The sequence below is a fragment of the Suncus etruscus genome, chromosome 7, assembly GCF_024139225.1.
Source record: "Suncus etruscus isolate mSunEtr1 chromosome 7, mSunEtr1.pri.cur, whole genome shotgun sequence".
NCBI lineage: Eukaryota > Metazoa > Chordata > Mammalia > Eulipotyphla > Soricidae > Suncus > Suncus etruscus.
Window position 1 is genome coordinate 94644900 of NC_064854.1, and position 25027 is coordinate 94669926.

Genomic DNA, 25027 nt, shown 5'->3' on the forward strand with positions numbered 1-25027 from the left:
CAAGGTGGCTTTTCTTACCACTGCCACCACCAGGCATTTGCCAAGATAAAAGGTACAGTACAAGGCCCGGAGAGTTAGCACAGTGGTGTTTGCCTTGCAAGCAGCTGATCCAGGACCAAACGTGGTTGGTTCGAATCCCGGTGTCCCACATGGTCCCCTGTGCCTGCCAGGAGCTATTTCTGAGCAGACAGCCAGGAGTAACCCCTGAGCACCACCGGGTGTGGCCCAAAAAAAAAAAAAAAAAAAAAGGTACAGTACAGCCAGGCATGTGCACTCAAGGGAAGGAGCTCAGCAGCTGAGCTCAGAGCTAGGACGAGAATGTATCTTTTTGCCTTTACAGGAGTGGGAAAGGTGGAGCCCAGATACAGACATGGGCTCACAGAGATATGCAGATGTCCGTCCACCCAATAACCCAGTGACTTTGCTCAAATAATGTTTCCAAGAAAATGAGTCAAGAGAAAATTCTTATATTTGCCTGAATTGTTCCCATGGGTCCCTGTACCAGCAGGTGGGGTTGGAACAGTTTCTTGCTCTGTAGGTCCTGCCCTCCAGCTCATCTGGGACTTCAGTGAGATTCCAGGAGTTGAAGAGGCAGCTGGTTTCCTTCCAAGACACTGCCCTTTCGAGGAGAATAGGCCAAGGCAGGTTTCTTTGTGCTGCCTGGAAAAGATATGAAACTTGCTGTGGCTTGGGCCTAAAGATGTGGTCTCAGAAGGTAGGTGTGGCCCAGCAGGAGAAAACCATAGTAAGAGCATGTAACATGCTCTACAGTCAGCACATGATCTTGGAGTTTCTGTTCTGGCCCCATCCTCTTCCTCTTCCTCCTCCTCACATGAGCCTTACCTGAACTCCTGCCAGGCCTTTCCCTAGAGTGTTAAGTGCCCCCAAAGAGGGCAGCTGTTTGATGTTAAAAACCAGGACATTGAGACTTGCTGAGGAGACACCACCAGGGGGAAAGGTGAGCAGGAGCCTGACTTAGGAGAAGGTGAAGGTACATGCTACCTGAATGGCAGTCCCTAGGTTTTCCACTGGGGTTGTTCAATTGAAGACTCCAGCAGGCAGTAGGTGTGGGACTAGGGTTTGGAATCTTGGTGCAAGATGAGAGATATGATGACTTTCAGAAAGAGTGATGTACAGCAGGACTCAGGAAGACAAAATATTTTATAAAACTTGGGTTTCTGGACCAGAGTGATAGCAGAGTGGTTAGCACATAGCTAACTCTAGTTCTATCCGTGGCATCCCATACAGTCCCCTGAACCTGCCAGGAATGATTTCTGAGTGCAGAGCTAGGAGTAATCCCTGAGTGCCCTCCTGGGTGTGACCCAAAAACAAAGAAACCTGGGTTTCCAAGGGCCCAAGGAGCCTGGAAAATTAGCAGGCTTTGGAGCAGGAGGTCAGGAGTCATGGGACCAGGGTAGGAGCCATAGATCAAAGCAAATAGGAGTGTATCAGAAAAAGAAAAAGAAAGGAAAGGAGGAGGGCCAGTGGGTGATTTGACATGAGAGCTATTGTAGAATCTAGAAAAGGCCCTCTGTAGAGAGAGCTATTTCTCAGACCTGAGGGTGGGATGCAATCATTTGGAGCCACCCACATACTAGAATGAAGAGAGCACAGACCTTATGTGGAAAAGAAGATGGAGTAACTTTTCTTACATATGGACACTGGGAACATCAATGGCTTGGGATTGAAAGCCTTCAGGACAGAGTGCAGGGGATGCCACCTATGCTGTGGGCTAGGCAGGGATATTCTCTGATCCCTTGCTGTGAGCCACATACTAGGTCTGGCACTCCATTACAAACTAAATGGGCAAAGGGTGTTGCTGACTGGAGTCTGGCCAGGAGGAAGGGATTAGAGAAGAGGCAAAAGATGAAGGCTGGTGCTTGCATTGCATATGGTCAAGCTGAGTTTGATCCCAACTTGGTCATATGGTTCCCCAGTCCCAGAAGGAGTGATCCCTGAATATAAAACTAGAAGTAAGCCCTGAGTACCACCAGGAGGGGCCCCCACAAGTTGAAAATAAAAATCAAAGAGAAAAATGAGGGCCGGAGAGATAGCATGGAGGTAAAGCGTTTGCCTTTCATGCAGGAGGTCATCGGTTCGAATCCCGGCGTCCCATATGGTCCCCCGTGCCTGCCAGGAGCAATTTCTGAGCCTGGAGCCAGGAATAACCCCTGAGCACTGTCGGGTGTGACCCAAAAACCAAAAAAAAAAAAAGAGAGAGAGAAAAATGAAGTTAAAGGCAGAACCATGGCAGGACTAGAAAAAAACACTGATCCTCTCAGAGATTGCCAAAAACTGGCCAGCAAAGATAGGAATGGAAAGGAGCAGAGGAACAGGCAGACAGTTTGAAGGAGGGCAATCCATTCAGGAGGAGCTGGTACAGAGTAGAGCTAGAAGGTGGCCGAGGAAGTGGCTTCATATTCTCCATGATGCTGTGGCCAAGTGGACACACACACACACACACACACACACACACACACACACACACACACACACACACAGAGGATCCTTCAACAAGACAAGAGATCCAGCCAGCATAGTGACTTACCAGGGCTATCCGGCTCTGATGGCTCCTCACACACTGTTGGAAGTGTCTGCTCCCATGCAGCCCAGTTCACTTCCTCCACTCTGAGAGTAAAAGAGAAGGCGTCAGCAAGCAAAGTGTATTCTGATTTGCTGTTGGAGAGTGGTCTCTGCACCCCCAAGTGGGTCTATTGTGCACATACTTTGGTTATACACGGGGATAGCAAGGATGGGTCCTCTCAGTTTCTCCATGGGACAACGGGACCCCAATATTCCATGTAATACCTGTCATGACTGTCATCAGACTGCTGTGTTCAAGCCAGTGCCAGCATAAGGAAGGGCAATTGTCCCTTCAGCCTGTCCAAAGTGACCTGGATTTCCCAGACACTCAGAGAAGAGTTTAGATTAGGCACACCTTGGGATTCTGGGGTTCTGGGATCCTTTGTGGCTATTTCACATGCCCATGACTTTGCCCTTCCTTAACTTCTGTCTTAGGAAACAGTGATTGTACATTTGTTATCAAGTTCCCTCTCCCACTGCCCAGGTTTTTCTTGAACACGGAAGCACTTGTTCATTATAGAGAAGTTCTAACCTGCAGGCTCAGTGAGCCTGGAGAGTGAGTCAACAGAGCGCATGAGCCAGAATCAAGCTATTGGGCCATAATTCAAGGATCTTTTTGCTATCTTAGCTTCCTTAACTGTACCCATTTTCAAGAGAAAGATAAAGAACTGCCAGGGAGGGAGCTTCAGCTAAACTCGTGGGACAGGCCCGTGACCAGATAGGCACAGCAAGCAGCAGTGGCAGCTGCAGGCCTGTGAGGCCCAGTATCTTTGGCCTCCCCTGCAGTCTGGCCCTGTCCTTCCCACCATGCCTTGATCCTGGAAATAGGTTTCTGGTTTTTAGGCCAGTGAGATTGGCCTCTACCCTTTATCCCCTCACTTACCTGAAGCACCAGCGCTTATCAGGTCTGCCGTCTGGCCTGGTGCCAACTGTCAACAGCACTCCAGCCCTGACCCTCTTTCTCCTGCACCACCAGTAGCCATTCTCCATCTCCAGAACAGCGATGGCTTTCTGGAACCAAAGATGAATCAAAAGAAACAGTCAGGGAGATGTACCAAAGCACTTTCCAATCTCATCTAGTATTTTAAGCACACAGGTTTGAATGTTGAGACAAAATTTAGTTATCTGAATAGTGTTAACCTTAGAACTCAGTTTTCCCTCTTGCAAAACAAGAATTCTGTACCCTAGGTGTTTTCTTGGAAGTAGACAATGTGGTGAGTGCTCTACAACGATTTGCTTTTGCAGAGTTACATGTCCAAAATTACATACCCCAGGGATAGAATTTTACTTGCTGCACCCCATGTCCACACTGCTCATTAGCACAAGAGCAAATTAGATAAGGTGCAAAGCTTTGCAGGTGAAGTCTTAGAGAGGAGGCTTGAGCAAGGCCAACACGAAATCAGTATCAGATGCCAGCCTCTCAGACCAGACTCACCCTGTGCCAAGTGCCCATACCCTACCCTTCAGTCAAGAAACAGCTATTCCTTTCTCTGTAGGCAAATATCCTTTCAGCCCTTAGTTACAAGGGTGTCTGTACCTTCAATTCACCAAAGATAGCCCAAGGCCTTCCACACCCACAAAGCTGACCCTATTTAGCATACATTGACTATAGAATGGAAGCTTCAATGAAGCAAGAACCTACTTATATTCTGGAACTGAGCCTAACAAGTAAGGTTCAGAGCAGATAAGGTGAAATGCATTAGTAAACCTTTAAGAAACAATATGAATCGGAGGTCCAGAGCAATAGTACAATGGGCAAGGTACATCCCTTGAATTCAGATGACTCGGGTTCAATCCCTGGCATTCCACAGTCCTCTGATCCCTGCCATGCACTCACTGAGTACAGAGCCAGGAGTAATGCCTGAGTACCACTAGGTATTGCCCAATCGCCCCCCAAATAATTAATTGTAAAGTAATATGATAATGATGATAACTAACACAAGGAGCCGCTACTAAGTGGTCTCCTAAAAGCTTTAGATTTATGAGCTTACTCCATTCTCACAACAGCCAAAGGAAGATATGGACAAGGGCCAGGGCTCTTCAGGTGACCCAGCTTTTTTTCGTTTGTTTGGTTTGTTTTGTTTTTGTTTTTGTTTTTGTTTTTGTTTTTGGTTTTTGGGCCACAGCAGGCAGAGCTCAGGGGTTACTCCTGGCTGTCTGCTCAGAAATAGCTCCTGGCAGGCACGGGGGACCATATGGGACACCGGGATTCGAACCAACCACCTTTGGTCCTGGATTGGCTGCTTGCAAGGCAAACGCCGCTGTGCTATCTCTCCGGGCCCGTTTTTGTTTTTTGTGTTTTTTTTTGTTTGTTTGTTTGGTTGGTTTTTTTGGTCAGCTGGCCCAGCTAAGCTGAGTCTTGAACTGCTCATTGGCCCCAAATTTGGAGAAGGGGAGCCTATTGAGGCACCTGAAGCTTCCAAATGCTCCAGCTGTCAGTGGCGACACTGTTGACTGTCTCGCTCATGAGGGCAATCAGCATGTTGAGCAACAGGATGTAGGTGAGCAGCACATAGGCCAGCAGTAGTAGCAGCACCATTCCACGGAAGAGCAGTTGGTCCTGGAATTCCAGCTCACCCATGCCGATAGTGAACTTGAAGAGCTCTAAGGAGGCATCCAGGATGTTTTCATAGGGAACTGAGCTAATTTCCTTGTTCTCCTGCCCCTCTTGCGTCCGAGCACTTTCTGTGACATTGGAGTCTGACTTTGGAACATCCCGGCTCAAGCTCACCAGAGCTGCAGGAAAGATGCAGAGAGATCCTTAGTCAAGGAAGATCAGGAAAGAATCTTCAAAGCAGGCAAGGGAGGTTCAGGGATGTGGTGGGCAGGGCCAAGGAGAACATTCATAAACACATGCCAGAATTCAATCCCCAGCACAGTCTGGCGCACTGAACACTGTTGGATATGACCTCAAAACCACAACAATAGAATCAGGAATGAGTAGACAGGGGAGACTTACCTACAGCGAAGCCAAATAGAAAGACCAAATAGATCAGAAGGAAGCGCAGCAGGTCCCTCAGGATGACCTGGAATACATGTGCCGAGAAACTGGGGTGGGTATCTGGGCCAAACCCCCAGACTCTGCCTCAGTTTAAAGCATGGATTTCCTCTTATCCACACAGAGGGTAAAACAATTAGATAGAAAACTACCACATGAGGGGCCAGAGATATAGCATGGAGGTAGGGTGTTTGCTTTGCATGCAGCAGGACAGTGGTTCGAATCCAGCATCCTATATGGCCCCCTGAGCCTGCCAGGAGTGACCCCTGTGTGTGTTTTCAGGTGTGACCCAAAAACCAAAAAACGGGGCCGGGAAGGTGGCGCTAGAGGTAAGGTGTCTGCCTTGCAAGCGCTAGCGTAGGACAGACCGACCGAGGTTTGATCCCCTGGCGTCCCATATGATCCCCCAAGCCATGGGGGATTTCTGAGCGCATAGCCAGGAGTAACCCCTGAGCGTCAAACGGGTGTGGTCCAAAAACAAAAACAAAAACAAAAACAAAAAAAATGGAAAAAAATGAAAACTACCACATGACTCAGTAACCCCTTATCTGGGTATGCACCCTGAGAATTGAGAAGAGATTCAGAGACCACTGTTACACCCATGTTCAGAGCAGTGCTATTCAAATGAACCAACAAGCAACTCAAGAGCCCATAGTGGATTAATGGCTAAGAACAATGTAGTAGAAATATAAGCTAAAATAATATTCAGTCTTAAAAATAAGGAAAACTCTGCCACATGGATAAACATTATTGAGGACATTTCTTTTTTTTTTTTTGGTGTTTGGGCCACACCCGGCGTTGCTCAGGGGTTACTCCTGGCTGTCTGCTCAGAAATAGCTCCTGGCAGGCACGGGGGACCATATGGGACACCGGGATTCGAACCAACCACCTTTGGTCCTGGATCGGCTGCTTGCAAGGCAAACGCCGCTGTGCTCTCTCTCCGGGCCCTATTGAGGACATTTCTCTTAATGAAATGTCAGTCACAAAAAAGATACCACATAATTCCACTTTCATAAAGTAACCCACCAGTGTTAACCCAGGCTCTCCATACACTTTCCTCCTATTCTCCCCAGTCTCCTCAGTCTGTCCTAAGGCCACTTAGCCTGGTTCTTGGCTGCTCCTTTGATTTGAGTATTTCTTCCTTGAGCTGGTGAGTACTGCATCCTCTTTCTAGTCTCAACTTAATTTTATATCTTCAGAAAAGTCTTCAGGCAGACCTCTGTACCTAAACACCCTCATCCCACTCATAATCCTCACACTGTTCTACCTAGTTCCTTCAAAACGTTTCGCCATCTTTTAAGTTCTCATTTGTTTTCTTAGTGCTTCTGTTTCTTCCCTTGAATAATTTAGAAGAGGCAGGACTTGTCAATGATGTTAATTTTCCTAACACATAAGACAGAGCTTGGCCATAAGACATCCTTCCCAGATATTTGTTGAATAAAAAAATAAATGCAGATACAGATGTCTGCCTAGATGTCCCAGATCCATAGGCACACAGGTGAGTTAGCATGTAAGTCTTAACCCCATTGGTGTTCAGGGATGGTGTGCTTTTGTGTGGACATGTGCAAGAATACTTGTATGCATGCTTGCTCAAACAAGCAGATTACAGACCACTGAGCAAGCATGTATGTGAAACACAGACAAAAAAGCTCATATTCTTCTCTACCTGCTAAGTCTATTGGGATTATGGGTGAGCCCTTAGCAGTTTGGTTGACTGGGTCACTTCTGCCTCTCACCTTCTGAATCATGACGCTGTAGATGCCGGTGTGCTGGAAACCACGTGTGTAGTAAAGCAGGTTCAGCCAGCACAGCACCAAGGAGAACACAAGCAGAGGTAGGTACCATGAAGTAGACAGGAAACACAGCACATGGGATAGTACTGTGAGCAGGGCCTGGAGCAGACTAGATGGGGCCAGGGTGCAGGTTAGTTTGTGACTACCTGGGCAGTCCCAGCCCTCACTATTCTGGGATGATTTCCCCATTGCTTTTCCTACTGCCTTCAAACAGAAAAGAAGTTCCCCATCTGCCTAGGCAAGGAACCATACAAACAACTCCTTTTTGGTATAGTTATTTAATCCCTGTGAGCCTCAACTCCCTCCCCTAAAAAATAGATTAACAATTAAAGCCTAACTTATGAATGCTGCTGAAGACTCAAATAAAGACTCAGTTGTTGTGAGAGAAGGCTAAGTGGGTCAAATATCACTGTCATGATTTGACCAGGGTGGAAGAGTAGAGAGCCCCAGACTAGACCATCGTCCAGACTCCTGGGTCAGGCCTGTGTCCTGGTTTCTGTTTCTTGGAACTGCCTAACCTGAGTTCTTGCCTTTAAAGTCAGCCCAGCACCTGCTACCACTACTGCCTTTCCCAGTCCTGAGATGGGGAGAAGAGAGCAGAAGTACCACATACAAGAGAATTTCAAAGTAGCTGTCCATGAATGAGATCCAGATGAACGTCCGGCGTCTCCAGAAGTACCACAGCTGCAGGGAGGAAGACAGGCCATATGAACCACTCACCAGATCCACAGTACCTGGTGCGATACCTGACTGGTACCTCTCATCAGGTACCAATTCCCTGGCTACTAGCCCAGCTTTGAAGGAATTTGACTATGACCACCTTTAGAGCAAAGGCAACAGCTTTGACCGGGAGTTGGGTGAGGCGGGGTAGAAGGTGATGTGGAGGAACATATCATGAATCCTGCTGAGAGCGCTCTGAACTCTTTCTCCAAAAGCCTTACCTGGCCCAATAGGAGGTAGATGGCCCCAAGGAAGATGATGATGTGACCCAGCAGCAGAAAGGGGGTCTCAGTTGCCACTTTTTGGAGGAAGCCCTGCAGTAAAACACTCATGTAGGACTAAAGTTTTCCTTCATTTCCCCCAACAGCAGGCAAAGAGTTGTGTTACCCTTTGTAGGATAAATGTGGAAGTTCTGTCCCCAATCCCTTCTTCCAGAATTGCTCTAGAAAGCTTCCCCAACAGGTCCCCCGTCCTGGCCTTGCCTGGTCCAGGGAAGGCTGGTGATAGGCAACAAGAGTGAAGATGACCGTATAGACAATGTAGCACAGGAAGTTGAAGAAGAACTTGGAAAGAAGCAGGTTCCATTTCGCCTGCAGCAGTTTGTTCAGTGGTTCTAAGACCACCATTCGGTGTCGGTGCTACAACGAAAGAGGTGGGGATACATTCAGCAAATTGAAAGTTTTGTGTGAGGGCTGAAAGACATGAAAGCAAAGGGATAGGGAACCTGAAGTTCCCCTCTGCCCGCCTCCACTCTCTCTTATGTCTCCGGAGAGACTGTCTTTCTCTTCAGTCCATATCAGGGATAGTTGCCACCAGGAGCCTCCCATGATCACTATGTTGGGTGGGACTAGAATATGGAATAAGGCCTTGGCTCAATCACACACACACACACACACACACACACACAGCACATTACAGAATGGTTGTGGTCCCATAGACAGCCCTGAATTGTGACCACCTCACAAGACCCCCCAGGCTCACCGGGCTTCTGCAATGAAAGGCGATGATCTCCAGCACTGAATTCTCCTCCCAGCTGTCCACAGAGGCCAAGTCATAGAGTGACACACGGACAGGCCCATAACACCACTCAGTGAACTTCCGAGAAAGAGACTGGCATGGCCCTGAGAACTCCCGTTGCAGGATGTGTCTGAAAATCTGCAGGTTGGATCCTGTGAGCTTGGCCTGTGTGACTTCCACTAACTGGGAACTCGGAATCTGGGAAGCTGGGAAGCACCCCTGTATCTCCATAGTCACCTCCCCCTGTAGCACTGCAAAACTCATACACATTCCCTAGTGGTGCCAGAATAGACTAGTGTTGGCTATGTGCAAGGCAAGCAACTTCCCCACCATACTATTACAGTGTCCCCCAAAACAATTTGGTTTTACAAATAAGACCAAATTGGGGCACACTTCCCTCAGTCACACCACTTTCACTTTAGACAACAAAGGGAGATTCCCACATCTCAGAAATGTGATTAAGCAGGAATAAAATAGCAAAATTTGTATTTATGACTTCATTTATCTTAGCACTTAAATATCTCTATATTCTATGCATGGGCCCTGTATAAACTGCACAGATTGTACACCCTTGAAATCTTAAATGTCAGGATCAGATTACTGGGTAAGACATCTAGACACAAAGAAAACTGGGCCATATTTACTCTTTATAACAACATTAAGTTTTAGACACTAAAAATGCAACAGCAACTACCTGGATACACAGAAGTGTGTATCTATTGCAAACTAAGGAAATCTAAAACATAAGACAGTTATGGGGGCAGGGCATTTGCCTTGCACACGGCCAACACAGGACAGACACTGGTTCGAATCCTGGCATCCCATATGGTCCCCGAGCCTGCCAGGGGTGATTTCTGAACACAGAGTCAGGAATAACCCCTGAATGCTGCCAGGTGTGGCCCCAAAACAAAACAAAAAAACTAAAAAGAGCCACACACACTCACACAAAAAACCCACAAAAGACACCTCTATACATAAAAATATGTTAAAAACTCCATGAGAGAGCCAGAGAGATAGCACAGTGATAGGGAGTTTGCCTTGCAAGCGGTCAACCCAGGATCTGCGGTTTGAATTCCAGCATCCATTCCATATGCTCCCCCGTGCCTGGCAGGAATGATTTCTGAGCTCAGAGCCAGAAGTAACCCCTGAGTGTATGGCCCAAAAACCAAAACCAAAACAAAACAAAACAAAAAACCACTCTATGACAAAAATAATACCATATGTTTTTTCTAAAGTTGGGGCTGATACAACACAGGTTTGACCTTGGTATCTTATATGGTTGCTCAGGCACCTCCAGAAGGCACTCCTGAGTATAGAGCCAGCAATAATACCTGAGCATTGCCAGGTGTGGCCAAAAGAACTCCATTCCAATTTTTGTCTAATGTTGAACTGGGAGATCACTATATAATCCATTCAAAGAACTTGAACATCAAATTTAATATTAAAATAAGCAATATTTGGGCCCGGAGAGATAGCACAGCGGCGTTTGCCTTGCAAGCAGCCGATCCAGGACCTAAGGTGGTTGGTTCGAATCCCGGTGTCCCATATGGTCCCCATGCCTGCCAGGAGCTATTTCTGAGCAGACAGCCAGGAGTAACCCCTGAGCAACGCCGGGTGTGGCCCAAAAACCAAAAACCAAAAAAAAAAAAAAAAAAAAAAAAGCAATATTTTAAATAAATTTTAAATAAATTAAAATAAGCAATAAGAGTTTGAAAGATGTACAATGGGTAGGGCACTTGCCTTGCATTTAGCCGACCTATGGCATCCCATCCAGTTGCCCAAACATGACCCCTGAGTGTCTCCAGCTGTGACCCAAAAACCATTTTAAAAAAAGTAAACAATAGGGGCCGGAGAGGTGGCGCTAGAGGTAAGGTGTCTGCCTTGCAAGCGCTAGCCAAGGAAGGACTGCGGTGTGTCCCATATGGTCCCCCAAGCCAGGGGCAATTTCTGAGCGCTTAGCCAGGAGTAACCCCTGAGCATCAAACGGGTGTGGCCCAAAAAACAAAACAAAAAAAAGTAAATAATATAAAAGGGCTGTCTTCTAACAGCCAATTTTTTTTTTTTGGTTTTTGGGCCACACCCTATGACACTCAGGGGTTACTCCTGGCTATACACTCAAAAATCGCTCCTGACAGGCTCAGGGGACCATCTGGGATGCCGGGATTCGAATCACTGTCCTTCTGCATGCAAGGCAAATGGCTGTGCTATCTCTCTGACCCCACAACCAAATTTTTTAAAAATTCAATAACTTGGGGCCGGGCGGTGGCGCTAGAGGTAAAGTGCCTGCATTGCCTGCGCTAGCCTTGGACGGACCGAGGTTCGATCCCCCGGTGTCCCATATGGTCCCCCAAGCCAGGAGCAACTTCTGAGCGCATAGCCAGGAATAACCCCTGAGCATTACCGGGTGTGGCCCAAAAACCAAAAAAAAAAAAAAAAATTCAATAACTTGGGGCCGGAGAGGTGGCATTAGAGGTAAGGTGTCTGCCTTGCAAGTGCTAGCATAGGACAGACCACAGTTCAATCCCCCAGTGTCCCATATGGTCCCCCCAAGCCAGGAGCGATTTCTGAGCACATAGCCAGGAGTAAACCCTGAGTGTCAAATGGGTGTGGCCCAAAAACCAAAAAAAAAAAAAAAATTTAATAACTTAAAAAGTTCCCTGAAGGACCATAGGGATAGCACAATGAATAGGGCCTTGCATGCAACCAATCCTGGTTGAATCTTTAGTATCCCATATGGTCCTCCAAACACTGTCAGGAGTGAACCTCTGAGTACAGAGCTAGGGTAAGCCCTGAGCACCTCCAGATGTGGCAAAAAGAAAAAAAAAAGTCCCTGTTTTGAAAAAGAAAAGGTTTTCTTTAAAACGTTTTATTTATTTATTTTGGGGTTTGGGCCACACCTAGTGGCGCTCGGAGTTACTCCTGACTCTGCACTTAGAAATTGCTCCTGGCAGGCTCTGGGGACCATATGGAACCCAGGTCCACCCTGGGTGGACTGCATGCAAGGCAAATGCCCTATCACTGTGCTATCACTCCAGCCTCATGAAAAAGTTTTTATGTTAGATAAACTATTAGTAGCTCGTATATCACTAATAAACACTTATGTCAGATAAACCATTAGTGACTTATATACCACTAGTAAACAAATATATTAGAGGTGCATGCTGAAAAACATACCTACTAGCAAGAGTGCTCAAATACCCAAAAACCAAAAAAAAAAAAAAAAAAAAAAAAGGGGCCGGAGAGATAGCATGGAGGTAAGGCGTTTGCCTTTCATGCAGGAGGTCATCGGTTCGAATCCCGGCGCCCCATATGGTCCCCTGTGCCTGCCAGGAGCAATTTCTGAGCCTGGAGCCAGGAATAACCCCTGAGCACTGCCAGGTGTGACCCAAAAACCAAAAAAAAAAAAAAAAAAAAAAAAAAAAAAAAAAAAAAGAGTGCTCAAATAGAAAGGTGGAGTGAACACCCCTGAATCTTCCCGGAAAAGGGAGAAAAATGGTTCATAAACTCACCTCAATTTTGCCGTCCTTGGCAGCCAGCTTCAAGGGTGTGAGGCCCTGATGGTTGGTGATGTCCTCGAGCTGCACTGTGGGACAGACACGAGCTCCAGCTTGGAGGAGCTTGTCATACATACTGATCACCAGTTCGCTGTTCTCAGCTGAGTTGTCTGCAATCATCACCAAGGCATGCAGGACTGTGTTTCCCTGGGAGTCGATGGCCTCCAGGCTGGCACGCTGGTGGGGGTTCTCCAGGAGGTAGGACACCACGTCCCATTGCTTGGTGCACGCAGCTAGTGAAAGAGGTAGCTCTCCTAGGGTACAAGAGGGCAGCTTGTCTCTCAGTTTCCACCTGCCTGTTCCTAATGCTCCTTGGGCATGACATTCAGAACTCCTAGAAGAGGGTCAGATTCTCATAGGACAGAAGTAAACATTACATCCGGGCAGGGGGCCCAACCAGATCTGTACTGGGAGGGGAGACAAGCCTGGGTCCCCTGAGGGTAGCTATGACTTTTCCTAAGAGCTCTGGTGAGGGCAGCCTGTCCAGCTCTGACCTTTGGGAAGAGGAATCAAATCTCATGACCTGGGACCGGGCGGTGGCGCTGGAGGTAAGGTGCCTGCCTTGCCTGCGCTAGCCTAGGACGGACCGAGGTTCGATCCCCCAGCGTCCCATATGGTCCCCCAAGAAGCCAGGAGCAACTTCTGAGCGCATAGCCAGGAGTAACCCCTGAGCGTCACAGGGTGTGGCCCAAAAAACAAACAAAAAACAAACAAAAAAAAAATCTCATGACCTAAGGGAGCAGAACAGGGGCAGCCAAGCAAGACCCCTCTCCCCTAACTCTTTTTACTTATCTTTTACAGAACCTGGCCTACTGACACCTAATATGGATGTATCTTTCTCTGTACCCTATTTGGTCTGGTTTTGCCACACACCAGTTTCTTGTTTGTGGTGGTGGTGGTTGTTGTTTTTATTATTGTTATTTTTTGAGTTACTCCTGGCTCTGCACTCAGACAGCACTCCTGGCAGGCTCAGGAAACTGTATGGATGGCAGGGATCGAATCTGGGTTAATCAAATCTGGTAAATGCTCTATCCTCCATGCCATCGTTCCAGGCATGCCACACAACAGTTTTAGCAATCAGTCCCTAATCCTGCTCTGGGCTAGTATATGGAAAGCCTCCTTTTCTAGACAAGGCAAAGCATTTCTTCAAACAAATTGCTTCTACTAACAGACTAATAGAAACACAGGCCTCACAGTAGCAATGACCTCACAGAAGGAATTTAAAGGTCAGCTCTGCAACACATTAACCATGTGACCTTATGGGCAAAACTTTACTCCCTCTATGCCTCCAGTTTTCCAGGAACATCTCACCGAAATAGAAACAAGTCCCACGGCTCCTTTGGAAGAAGTCACCGCAGGCTCGGGCATTCACATTGGCCCCATTCTCCACCAGGAGCTTCACACACTGCAGGCTCCTTTTCTCAATGGCTATGTGAAGAGCAGTGTGGCCTCGGTAGTACTTATCAGTGCATTGGGCATTCACCAAGGGCCTGGGATTGCCAGAGTCCCGATCAATTTGTAGCAGTGGCAGGATGCAGTCGTTGACCCCATCCCGAAGGTTAAGCACAGCCTTCATCAAGCAAGTCTTCCCAGTTGAGCCCTCTATAGGAGAAGAGAGAAAAAGGGTACAGGATGCTAAGACCTGAAGCACTGGAGAGAGTCCAAGCTACAGAGTTCTCCTGGGAGGATATATATAACACCTGCACTGGTAGGAGCACAACCATGCTGTAAATAGACATTAAAATATCAACAGGGATTGGAAAGGCTTGGTTTGCACACAGTTGACTAGGTTCAATCCCCAGTACTCTGAATGGTCTCCTAGCACCAGCATGAATAATTCTTGAGTAGAGTCTGTAGAAGCCCTGAGCACTGCTGGGTATGACTCAAAAGTCAAAAAAAAAAAAAAAAGCAAAATAACCCCAATAGATTGGAAAAAATGGAGTTAAGTACTTGCTTTGAATGAGACATACCCAAGTTTCATCCCCAGCACCATCAGGTGAGATCCCTGAGCAAAGAGCCAAGACTAAGTCCCAAGTACCACCATTGAGTATAGCCCCCTCCCAATAAAAACAAAATAAAATACGAGCAGATATGACTATAATTGCTGCACTAATATTTATACTTCTAAGATTTAATTAGCCATATGAATAATATTGTTTATACAAGAACATTCAAGCAATCTCTGTTGTTATTCCAGCATCTAATGGCTTTGCCTTCTTCATATGGTTAACTGGTCTCTTTTTGTTTGTTTGTTTGTTTGTTTTTGGGCCACACCCGGCATTGCTCAGGGGTTACTCCTGGCTTTCTGCTCAGAAATAGCTCCTGGCAGGCACGGGAGACCATATGGGACACCGGGATTCGAACCAACCACCTTTGGTGCTGGATCGGCTGCTTGCAAGGCAAACGCCGCTGTGCTATCTCTCCAGGCCCCCTTTTTTTTATTTTTTTTATTTTGGGTCACACCCAGCGATGCTCAGGGGTTACTCCTGGCTGTCTGCTCAGAAATAACTCCTGGCAGGCACGGGGGACCATATGGGACACTGGGAATCGAACCAACCACCTTAGGTTCTGGATCGGCTGCTTGCAAGGCAAACACCACTATGCTATCTCTCCGGGCCCTCTTTTTTTTTTTAATACAAAATGCTTCAGGAATTTGCGTGTCATCCTTGCGCAGGGGTCATGCTAATCTTCTCTGTATCATTCCAATTTTAGTATATGTGCTGCCGAAGTGAGCACGTCAGCTGGTCTCTTAACCTCAGTGTCTTCACTGGAAAAGAAATATTCTAGGGCTGTTGTAAGAATCAAATAGAATTAATCTTAAAATGTTTTATATGTGATATGTTAAAGTCAAAAACTATCAAAAGCTGAGGTCAGAGTAGTAGAACAGTGGGTAGGACGTTTGCCTTGCACACAACTGACCCACATTAGTCTCTGGCATCCTGTATAGTCCCCTTGAGTCTGCCAAGAATTATTTCTTTATTGTTGTTGTTGTTTGTTTGTTTTTGGGTTTTTTGGGCCACACTCACCGGTGTTCAGGAGTTACTACTGACTCTATGCTCAAAATTCATTCCTGGTGGTGGCCGGAGAGATAGCACAGCAGTAGGGCTTTTGCTTTGCACATGACAACCTGGGGCGGACTCGGGTTCAATTCCCAGCATCCCACATGGTTCCCCCCCCCCACCAACCTGCCAGGAGCGATTTCTGAGCACAGAGCTGGGAATAACCCCTGAGCACTTCCGGGTGTGGCAAAAAAAGCCACCCTAAATAAATTACTTAATTAAAAAAATTACTCCTGGGGACCGGAGAGATAGCATGGAGATGGGGCATTTGCCTTGCACGCAGAAGAAAGGTGGTTCGACTTCTGGCATCCCATATGGTCCCCCGAGTCTGCCAGGAGCAATTTCTGAGCATAGAGCCAGAAATAACCCCTGAGCGCAGCCGGGTGTGACTCTCCAAAAAAATTACTCCTGGCAGGCTTAGGGTACCATATGGGATGCCAGGAATCGAACGCAGGTCCATTCCAGGTTGGTTGCATGCAAGGCAAAAGCCTTACTGCTGTGCTGTCTCTCCAACCCCACCAAGAAGAATGATTTCTGTGAGCAGAGTCAGGAGTAATCCTGTGGCCCCAAAACCAAGCAAAAACTATCAAACGTTTAACTACTATCAATGAAAATAAGTTAACTGAATTATAGCATATCTGCGAAATAAAAAGTGCAATGCGGGGCCGGAGAGATAGCATGGAGGTAAGGCATTTGCCTTTCATGCAGGAGGTCATCGGTTCGAATCCCGGCGCCCCATATGGTCCCCCGTGCCTGCCAGGAGCAATTTCTGAGCCTGGAGCCAGGAATAACCCCTGAGCACTGCCGGTGTGACCCAAAAACCACAAAAACAAAAACAAAAAAAAAATGCAATGCCAAAATGACTGAGTCAGAGATCCATGTATTGAAAAAAATTACTACAAGATACAGTGTTTGGGCCACATCAATAGATAGTATAGCAGGTAGGGTGTTTGCATTGCATATGGCCAACCTAAGTACAATTCTGGCATTCCATATAGCCTCCTTAGCTCCTCCAGATGTGACACCCGATGCAGAGGCAGGAGTATGCTCTGAGTATTCCCAACCAAATCAAAACAAACCAATAAAAACAAAGATGCAGTAAATTGATGTGAAGCAGGCCCGGAGAGATAGCACAGCGGCGTTTGCCTTGCAAGCAGCCGATCCAGGACCAAAGGTGGTTGGTTCGAATCCCGGTGTCCCATAGGGTCCCCCGTGCCTGCCAGGAGCTATTTCTGAGCAGACAGCCAGGAGTAACCCCTGAGCATCGCCGGGTGTGGCCCAAAAACCAAAAAAAAAAAAAAAAAAAAAGTTGGTGTGAAGCACACTACCAATTAGGATGCAGAGCAAGATCCTGTTTGTGTAAATATTTATCTCAAGCACTTTAAAAGTTCCTAAAGATGTATTGCAAACCAATAGTAGAAGTCCAGATAATAGCTTAATTTCATTCCTATTTGAATCTTCTAGAAGGTACACTTGTAATTATTCTTTTTTTTTTTTTACACTTGTAATTATTCTAATCAGCTCAAAGAAGAAAGATTTTAGATTTTGGCTAGAATGAGTTAAGATTTGTGAAGTATTTGACCATTGTATCTTAGCAATGCTTTATTTTGAGGGGGAAAAAAAAGGTGCTAGAGTGATAGTACAGCAGGTAGGACATTTTCCTTTCATGCAGCTGACCTGGGTTCAATTCTCAGAATCTCATATAGCCCCCTAAGCACTGCCATAAATGATTCATAAGCACAGAACCAGAAATATACCTTGAGCAGCACCAGGTGTGGAAAGGAAAAGGAAGATAGGAAGGAAGAAAAGAAGGAAGGAAGGAAGGAAGAAAGGAAGGAAGGAAGGAAGAAAGGAAGGAAGGAAGGAAGGAAGGAAGGAAGGAAGGAAGGAAGGAAGGAAGGAAGGAAGGAAGGAAGGAAGGAAGGAAGGAAGGAGGGGGAGGGAGGGAGGGAGGGAAGGAGGAGGGAGGGAGAGAGGGAGGGGCCGGAGAGACAGCTCAGCAGCGTTTGCCTTACAAGCAGCCAATCCAGGACCTAAGGTGGTTGGTTCGAATCCCGGTGTCCCATATGGTCCCCTGTGCCTGCCAGGAGCTATTTCTGAGCAGATAGCCAGGAGTAACCCCTGAGCACCGCTGGTTGTGGCCCAAAAAAAATAAAGAAGGAAGGAAAGGAAGGAAGGAAGGAAGGAAGGAAGGAAGGAAGGAAGGAAGGAAGGAAGGAAGGAAGGAAGGAAGGAAGGAAGGAAGGAAGGAAGGAAGGAAGGGAGGGAGGAAGGGAGGGAGGGAGGGAGGGAGGGAGGGAGGGAGGGAGAGAGGGAGGGAGGGAGGGAGGGAGGGAGAGAGGGAGGGAGGGAGGGAGGAAGCAAGAAAGAAGAAAGAAAGAGAGAAAGAAAGAAGAAAGAAATAAAGAAGAAAGAAAGAAAGTTGGGGCCAGAGAGATAGCATGGAGGTAAGGCATTTGCCTTTCATGCAGGAGGTCATCGGTTCAAATCCCGGCATCCCATATGGTCCCCCGTGCCTGCCAGGAGCAATTTCTGAGCCTGGAGCCAGGAATCACCCCTGAGCACTGCTGGGTGTGACCCAAAAACCACAAAAAAAAAAGAAGAAAGAAAGAAAGAAAGAAAGAAAGAAAGAAAGAAAGAAAGAAAGAAAGAAAGAAAGAAAGAAAGAAAGAAAGAAAGAAAGAAATAAAGAAAGAAAGAAAGAAAGAAAGAAAGAAAGAAAGAAAGAAAGAAAGAAAGAAAGAAAGAAAGAAAGAAAGAAAGAAAGAAAGAAAGAAAGAAAGAAAGAAAGAAAGAAAGAAAGAAAGAAAGAAAGAAAGAAAGAAAGAAAGAAAGAGAGAGAGAAAGAAAGAAAGAAAGAGAGAGAGAAAGAGAGAAAGAGAGAAAGAGAGAAAGAGAGAAAGAGAGAAAGAGAGAAAGAGAGAAAGAGAGAAAGAAAGAAAGAAAGAAAGAAAGAAAGAAAGAAAGAAAGAAAGAAAGAAAGAAAGAAAGAAAGAAAGAAAGAAAAAGAAAGAAAGAAAGAAAGAAAGAAAGAAAGAAAGAAAGAAAGAAAGAAAGAAAGAAAGAAAGAAAGAAAGAAAGAAAGAAAGAAAGAAAGAAAGAAAGAAAGAAAGAAAGAAAGAAAGAAAGAAAGAAAGAAAGAAAGAAAGAAAGAAAGAAAGAAAGAAAGAAAGAAAGAAAGAAAGAAAGAAAGAAAGAAAGAAAGAAAGAAAGAAAGAAAGAAAGAAAGGAGAAGAAAGAGAAGGAGCAGAACGAGAGGGAGAAGAAGAGAAGAGGTTTAGGTTATGAACCCAGAGACCCAGAGTAGTAACTAGGAGTCCAGCCTGGAGTTCCAACCACAGGTTTTTCTCAAGCCTTCTTACAGAAAGGCTCCTCTGAGCACAAGCCCTCTGCTCTGAATCACAGTCCAAACCACTCAGTCAACCCAGCCTCACATAGCCAGCAGGATGAGGAGGCTCTGGTCAGCAGGTCGGGTCATACCTGTGTACTCTGAGTCAGTAAGATATTTGCTGGTCCGGCACAGGTACTCAGACAGCCCAGCCAAATCCTCGGGAACACCTTGGGCAACCACTCTGAAGAGCCGGTCACGGTCAAAGCGGTTAGGATCAGGCTGGCTGTGGAGGATATGGCTCATGAATCATGTTGCAGTGGGACCATAACCCTCCCCTCTCCAGAAACTCCCTATCCCAGGGTGCCCCTTTGGAGAGGCCTCTAAACGCAGTACAATCACCAAGTACTGGAGAAGCTCCAGTACTTCCTGACAGGGCTGAACAAGAAGATCCTAAGTGCTCAGAATTCCAGGAGGAGGGGCTCTTCCAAGGCACAAATCCACTGGATTTTCCTGTTTCCAGGCATCACTTGTATCAAGTGCTTCTTGTTTCCTAGGTGCCTTGATGATCATAGAACAGTCTCATTATCTAAGTTATTTCAGCCCAGGAACTTGTGAAAATTAAGTGTACCCACTGAAATGGAGTCAGGCCTGCAGAGGGAGCTCTCACTCACCAAATTCTAGCCATCATTCTCAAGATCGGGCCTTCAGGGCACAACCATTTGAAGGGGTGTGGCCCAGAAACCAAAATATAAAAAATAAAATAAAATAAATAGGAGAAGGGTTCAAAAAATAAATAAATATTAAATATTTCATAGATATTGAGCTGGGATCTATGCCTGGTCTACAGGCAATACCCACAGACTAATAGAGGATGGGTGTACTATGTATGGTCCTCTACAGTAATTCAAAAAAGAGCCTGTCCTTTTAGGATTTTATGGACAAATAAGAAAGCATCTATGGGGCCGGGCGGTAGCGCTAAAGGTAAGGTGCCTGCCTTGCCTTCGCTAGCCTTGGACGGACCGCGGTTCGATCCCCCGGTGTCCCATATGGTCCCCCAAGCCAGGAGCAACTTCTGAGCGCATAGCCAGGAGTAACCCCTGAGTGTTACTGGGTGTGGCCCAAAAACCAAAAAAAAAAAAAAAAAAAAAGAAAGCATCTATACCTTTTCTCTCCACCTCAGCCCCAGCAGTCAAGAGCTATAATTTCCCATGAGGCAAGGAGATAACCTGAAGTGTCCAAATTCACACAGTGAAATGTTGGTCTTTTATGGGGTCTGTAAAATTCCTGATCCTGATTCCTAACTCCCAGAGAAATTCTAGATGGCTTCTCAGAAGATACTGAGAAGATAATGAGAGGCTTCTCAGAAGATAAAGGGCCCCAGATCTATCAGAAATTGGCTGGAGTATCTCTTACAAGTTACACTTCTCGAAAAGATCCCAGAAGGGCCTATAGATCTTAGACTCTACACAGTCTGGTGACTAGGAGAAGAGTGCTACAATCCCTGTTAGATGCATTATTATCCAAAGCCCAGTTTGCCCCAAGGGCTCTTACCATCAAAATCAGTAGATATAAAAGAATAAACAATGTTAAAAAAAAAGAATAAACGGGCCCGGAGAGATAGCACAGCGGTGTTTGCCTTGCAAGCAGCCGATCCAGGACCAAAGGTGGTTGGTTCGAATCCCGGTGTCCCATATGGTCCCCCATGCCTGCCAGGAGCTATTTCTGAGCAGACAGCCAGGAGTAACCCCTGAGCACCGCCGGGTGTGGCCCAAAAAAAAAAAAAAAAAAAAAAAAAGAATAAACAATGTTTATTCTTGAGGATGATATAGTACTTTAGGAACTTTCAGGCCCCAATTTCACATGTCCCATGAATAAGGCCCATTTCATAAGGGTTGACACCTCTGATGAAGGTGGGGATTGTTGAAATTAGGTTTTTAGCTGTATGCCTCCAAACCAGGAAACTGTGGTTTGCTTTATGCCCAACCAGACGTGCCATCATCCGCTCACACATCACATGGCCACCACATGACTTAGAGGGCTTGAAGGTTTGGAAGCCATTTGGGTAGTCCAACTGGGGGAAATGGCCACTCAAACAAAGCACTCACTGTCATAGGGTTGTATCACAGGCCAGGACTTCTATGTCAATAAGGGCACAGATTCATTTACTGAAGGGTATTGAGTGACCTGTGCAGAGGACTCCACGTTTGGGGGCTTTTTTATCCTCATATTTAGGGGTTGTGACTCAGTGGTATAGCACTTGACTCATCTGTATGAAACAATCAGGGTTCAATTCCTGGTACCACCTAGTCCCCCAACCAATACCCCATTCTACCCTGGAGTAATCCTTAAACACTGCTGGGTAAAGTAAAACAAACAAAAACAATCTCTATTCTTTGCTCCCATGTTTGTACCGCAGCCCTTATCATCAGAGTCCTTGTGAGGGACGAGCATGTATGTATATATATATATGTATATATATGCATATATATATATATTCTAATCCTAGATTTAAGGCCCAATTATGCCCAGGAGCCATCATAGTCAGATAAAAGAGCTGAAGGCCATGAAGAATGGACAGTCCACTAAGTTTAAGGACAAGTATTCCATATGAGGTGAAGGACCCTGTGATTCACAACCAATTGCTGTCTCACCTGGTGCCTGCTCCCTTTCCCTTTCTGTAATTGAGGTTCACTTTGATCTGAGGGGAGAAGTTCCGGTCTTCCTCCTGAAATAATGACTCCATGGGAGGTGGCCCTTCACCAGAGCCCCGCTTTCCTTTTTGCACCTCAGTACCATCTTCTTGGCCTCCATCTGATGTTTCTAGCCTGAAAGCAGGAGGGCTGTAGGAGGTCATTCTGAAGGGAGTCAGCTGTTTCTTGCAATTGGAACTTGTAGGAATTTGGAGATATCAGTGTTGCTCCTTCCTTCCAGCCCCAGGCTTTGGTTAGAATACCTAGTTTTGGTTGGGACCTAAGAAAAAGGAAGTTTAAAAGTTGGGGACATAGGGGTAAGGCATTTGCCTTGCATGCAGAAGGATGGTGGTTCGAATCCCAGGATTCCATATGGTTCCCCAAGCCTGCCAGGAGTGATTTCTGAGCATAGAGCCAGGAGTAATCCCTGAGCGCTGCCGTGTGTAACACCCCCTCCAAAAAAAAAAAAAAAAAAAGAAATTGGGAACAAATAGACCAACCCACTGTAAAGGAGCTCAGGCCATCAAAAGGAAAAAAGAGAGTAAGAGATATGAAGGAGGCCATAGCTTCACATCTGGAAACAGAGGAACAATGGAATCAACAGGAGCTGCCTCTTTATTTTATCTTGTTTATCTATTTATTTATTTTTATTTTTTGGTTTTTGGGCCACACTTAGTGACGCTCAGGGGTTACTCCTGACTGCACTCAGAAATTGCTCCTGGCTTGGGGGACCATACGGGGTGCCGGGGATCAAACCAGGGTCTGTCCTAGGTTAGCACGCATAAGGCAAGCGCCCTACCACTTGCACCACTGCTCCGGCCCCTATTTATTTATTATTTATTGCTTCTCACATCCCCCTCCCCTCACTCAGTTTTTTTTTTTTTTTGGTTTTTGGGCCACACCCGGTAATGCACAGGGGTTACTCCTGGCTATGTGCTCAGAAGTTGCTCCTGGCTTGGGGGACCATATGGGATGCTGGGGGATCGAACCGCGGTCCGTCCAAGGCTAGCGCAGGCAAGGCAGGCACCTTACCTTTAGCGCCACCGCCCGGACCCTCTCACTCAGTTTTTGCAATGACTAAGCTGGCCACATGTCTGGCTGTGGCCTGGGCACATTTTTGGGGGAGCCACACCCAGTGATGCTCAGGGGTTACTCCTGGCTATGTGCTCAGAAATCACTCGTGGCTTGGGAGACCATATGGAACACCAGGGGATCAAACCGTGGTCAGTCCTTCCTACGTTAGAAACGTGCAAGGCAAATGCCCTACCGATTGCGCCACCCCCTTGAGCACATTTTAATTGTGGTGCTGGCCATGAGGCTGCCTCCTTAAAGGGGTTGTGTCACAGAAGTGCCAGAGCAATAGAGATAGACCACTTACTTTGCATGTGGCTGACTCAGGTTTGATCCCTCATAACCCAGATAGTTCCCCCAAGCACTTCCAGGAATGATTCCAAAGCAGAGCCACGAGTAATCCCTGAGCATCATTGTGTGTGGCCCCAAAATCATAAAAAAGGGTCTCACTAAAAGACTATCCCTGACTCATTCCTTGAAGAAGAACTGATATCTGAAAAGTTTGCAGGCCTTTAGCCCAACATGATGAATCTGTTTTTATCCAACCCTATACAACAGCTCTACATCTTCCTCTAAGTCTTGCCGATAGCCAAGATTCACAACAGTTGAATCTACAGTTGTGGGCCTCAGAGATAAAATGTTGTGAAAGCCATATTCCTTGAATATGGCTGGCACAGGTTCTAGCCCTATCACCACATATGGTCCCCCAAGTCACACCCCAGCCTGACCAAGAACCGTTGGGAAACCACCAGTCTGTCTGTCTGCCTCTTTACTTTGCTTCTATGACGACTAAGGCTCAGAAAAGGAAAGTGACTTCCTGATCTCTAGTCATTGGCACAGGTCTAAATCCCAGTTGCCTAGCCCTAATGTTCTCTTCAGTTCTCAAAATCTTAGGGAACTCTTTATTTTCCTTTTGACACATCTCTGAAGGCATCAAATGCCGACTCTGGGTTCCATCTTAGGATCTCTAGAGCCAACCAGAACAGGCCTAAGGAGACTTCTTACTGACTCTGTCTTGAGGCTGTTCAACTTCAGGCCCTGATGGATTCTGAAGCTCAGCTGATAGCACCAACGCACGGTGGAGAAGTGAAACCACAGCCCAAGCACATGCCGATGGAGGGAGAAAAGCCGGGACCCCCAGTGGATAGGCACAGAAAGGAGTCAGAGATGGGTGTGAGATAGCCGTGGAGGGTGGTGACGGCAGAAGGGTGGGTTTGTGTCCAGCCGTGGGCTCCTGGGGACTTGGGTGGGGCATTTCCCACAGAAGCAGGGGAAGTGGGGCCTAGTCACTGCCCAGCTTGCAGGGGGTGTTGGCTTGTTGCTGGAATCTGCAATGGAACCCAGGGAAAGCACACACACACACACACACACACACACACACACACACACACACACACACACACACACACGCACGCACACATGCAAGTAAATTCTCTATAATTGATCTACGCTTGCAATTCGGTCCCACCATCTTTCTGCGTTCCTAACCCCACAGTGTCTCCTGCTCTATAGACCTGATTCCTCCCTCCTCCTACCTGACTGGCAGCTCCCAGCCCGCCACTCCCAAGCTCCCGCAGCGGCAGCTGTGTGCCAGCTGCACATCTGGACGGTGGGCACGTCCATCAGCACCCAGCAGCAGGCAGCACGGCTTAGGGCAGCAGAAGGTAGCCCACCGGATCCCATCGGATCCTCCTGTCAGCCTCGGGGACCCGCACCCTCGGACACCCCCCAGGACCGCCCGCTGACTTACCCTCGGGGCCGAAGCCGGCCGCAGGGTTGGGTCGCGGCGCCTCGGAGCGACTGGGGCTGAGAAAGGAAGTGAAGCCGAGCTGGTGGCAGCGGGGCCCCCAGAGGTTCCCCCGGAGATTCCACTTGCTCTGAGCAATGGCCCGCGGGGCGCGGGGTCTCAGGATCTGCACCCGCAGCCCACCTGGAACGGCCGCATACTGGGGAGGCAGGGGTTGCCGGCCCCTGTCACCACATGCTGGTCATCGGAGTGTCCGGCCGGCCACACCCTGCTCTCTGAGCAGGCCCCTCCTCCCTGCGCTCAGGCAGCCACAGAGGGTGCAGATGGGGACGGGAGGTGCAATCAAGGCAACATGTGGGTGCTGGGGTCCTCCTCAGCTTCCACCCGGCCTGGGGTGGGTTGGGAGATTATTGCCCTGCAGCTCTGAAACCTGCTTTCCTCGCCTTCCCCACCACACATGACAC

General features: G+C 47.1%; 1 protein-coding gene and 1 non-coding gene across 2 annotated transcripts; both read right to left on the bottom strand.

Moving 5' to 3' along the window:
- Positions 1–453: 453 nt before the first annotated feature.
- On the bottom strand, positions 454–24610 carry TRPV2 (transient receptor potential cation channel subfamily V member 2). Its single transcript, XM_049777013.1, has 15 exons — positions 24567–24610; positions 21707–22025; positions 19205–19338; positions 13977–14267; positions 12621–12919; positions 9076–9249; positions 8577–8732; positions 8316–8408; positions 7988–8058; positions 7318–7483; positions 5543–5609; positions 4994–5319; positions 3467–3594; positions 2549–2628; positions 454–660 (listed from the first exon to the last, which is right to left on the bottom strand). The coding sequence occupies exons 2-15, from the start codon at positions 21907–21909 to the stop codon at positions 566–568; spliced, it is 2283 nt and encodes a 760-aa protein (XP_049632970.1). The 5' UTR covers positions 21910–22025; positions 24567–24610; the 3' UTR covers positions 454–565.
- Positions 15295–15401, bottom strand: LOC126015185 (U6 spliceosomal RNA). The gene has a single exon (XR_007498076.1). It is a non-coding gene; the product is annotated as a U6 spliceosomal RNA (small nuclear RNA).
- Positions 24611–25027: the final 417 nt, after the last annotated feature.

Excerpts from the sequence above, each read along its gene's own strand:
- TRPV2 (XM_049777013.1), bottom strand. The coding sequence starts at position 21,909 with ATGACCTCCTACAGCCCTCCTGCTTTCAGGCTAGAAACATCAGATGGA. Across the intron at positions 12,920-13,976 it reads TGGGACTTGTTTCTATTTCG|GAGAGCTACCTCTTTCACTA; the intron begins GTGAGATGTTCC and ends CTTGTACCCTAG. Across the intron at positions 7,484-7,987 it reads AGCTACTTTGAAATTCTCTT|TCTGCTCCAGGCCCTGCTCA; the intron begins GTATGTGGTACT and ends GGCCCCATCTAG.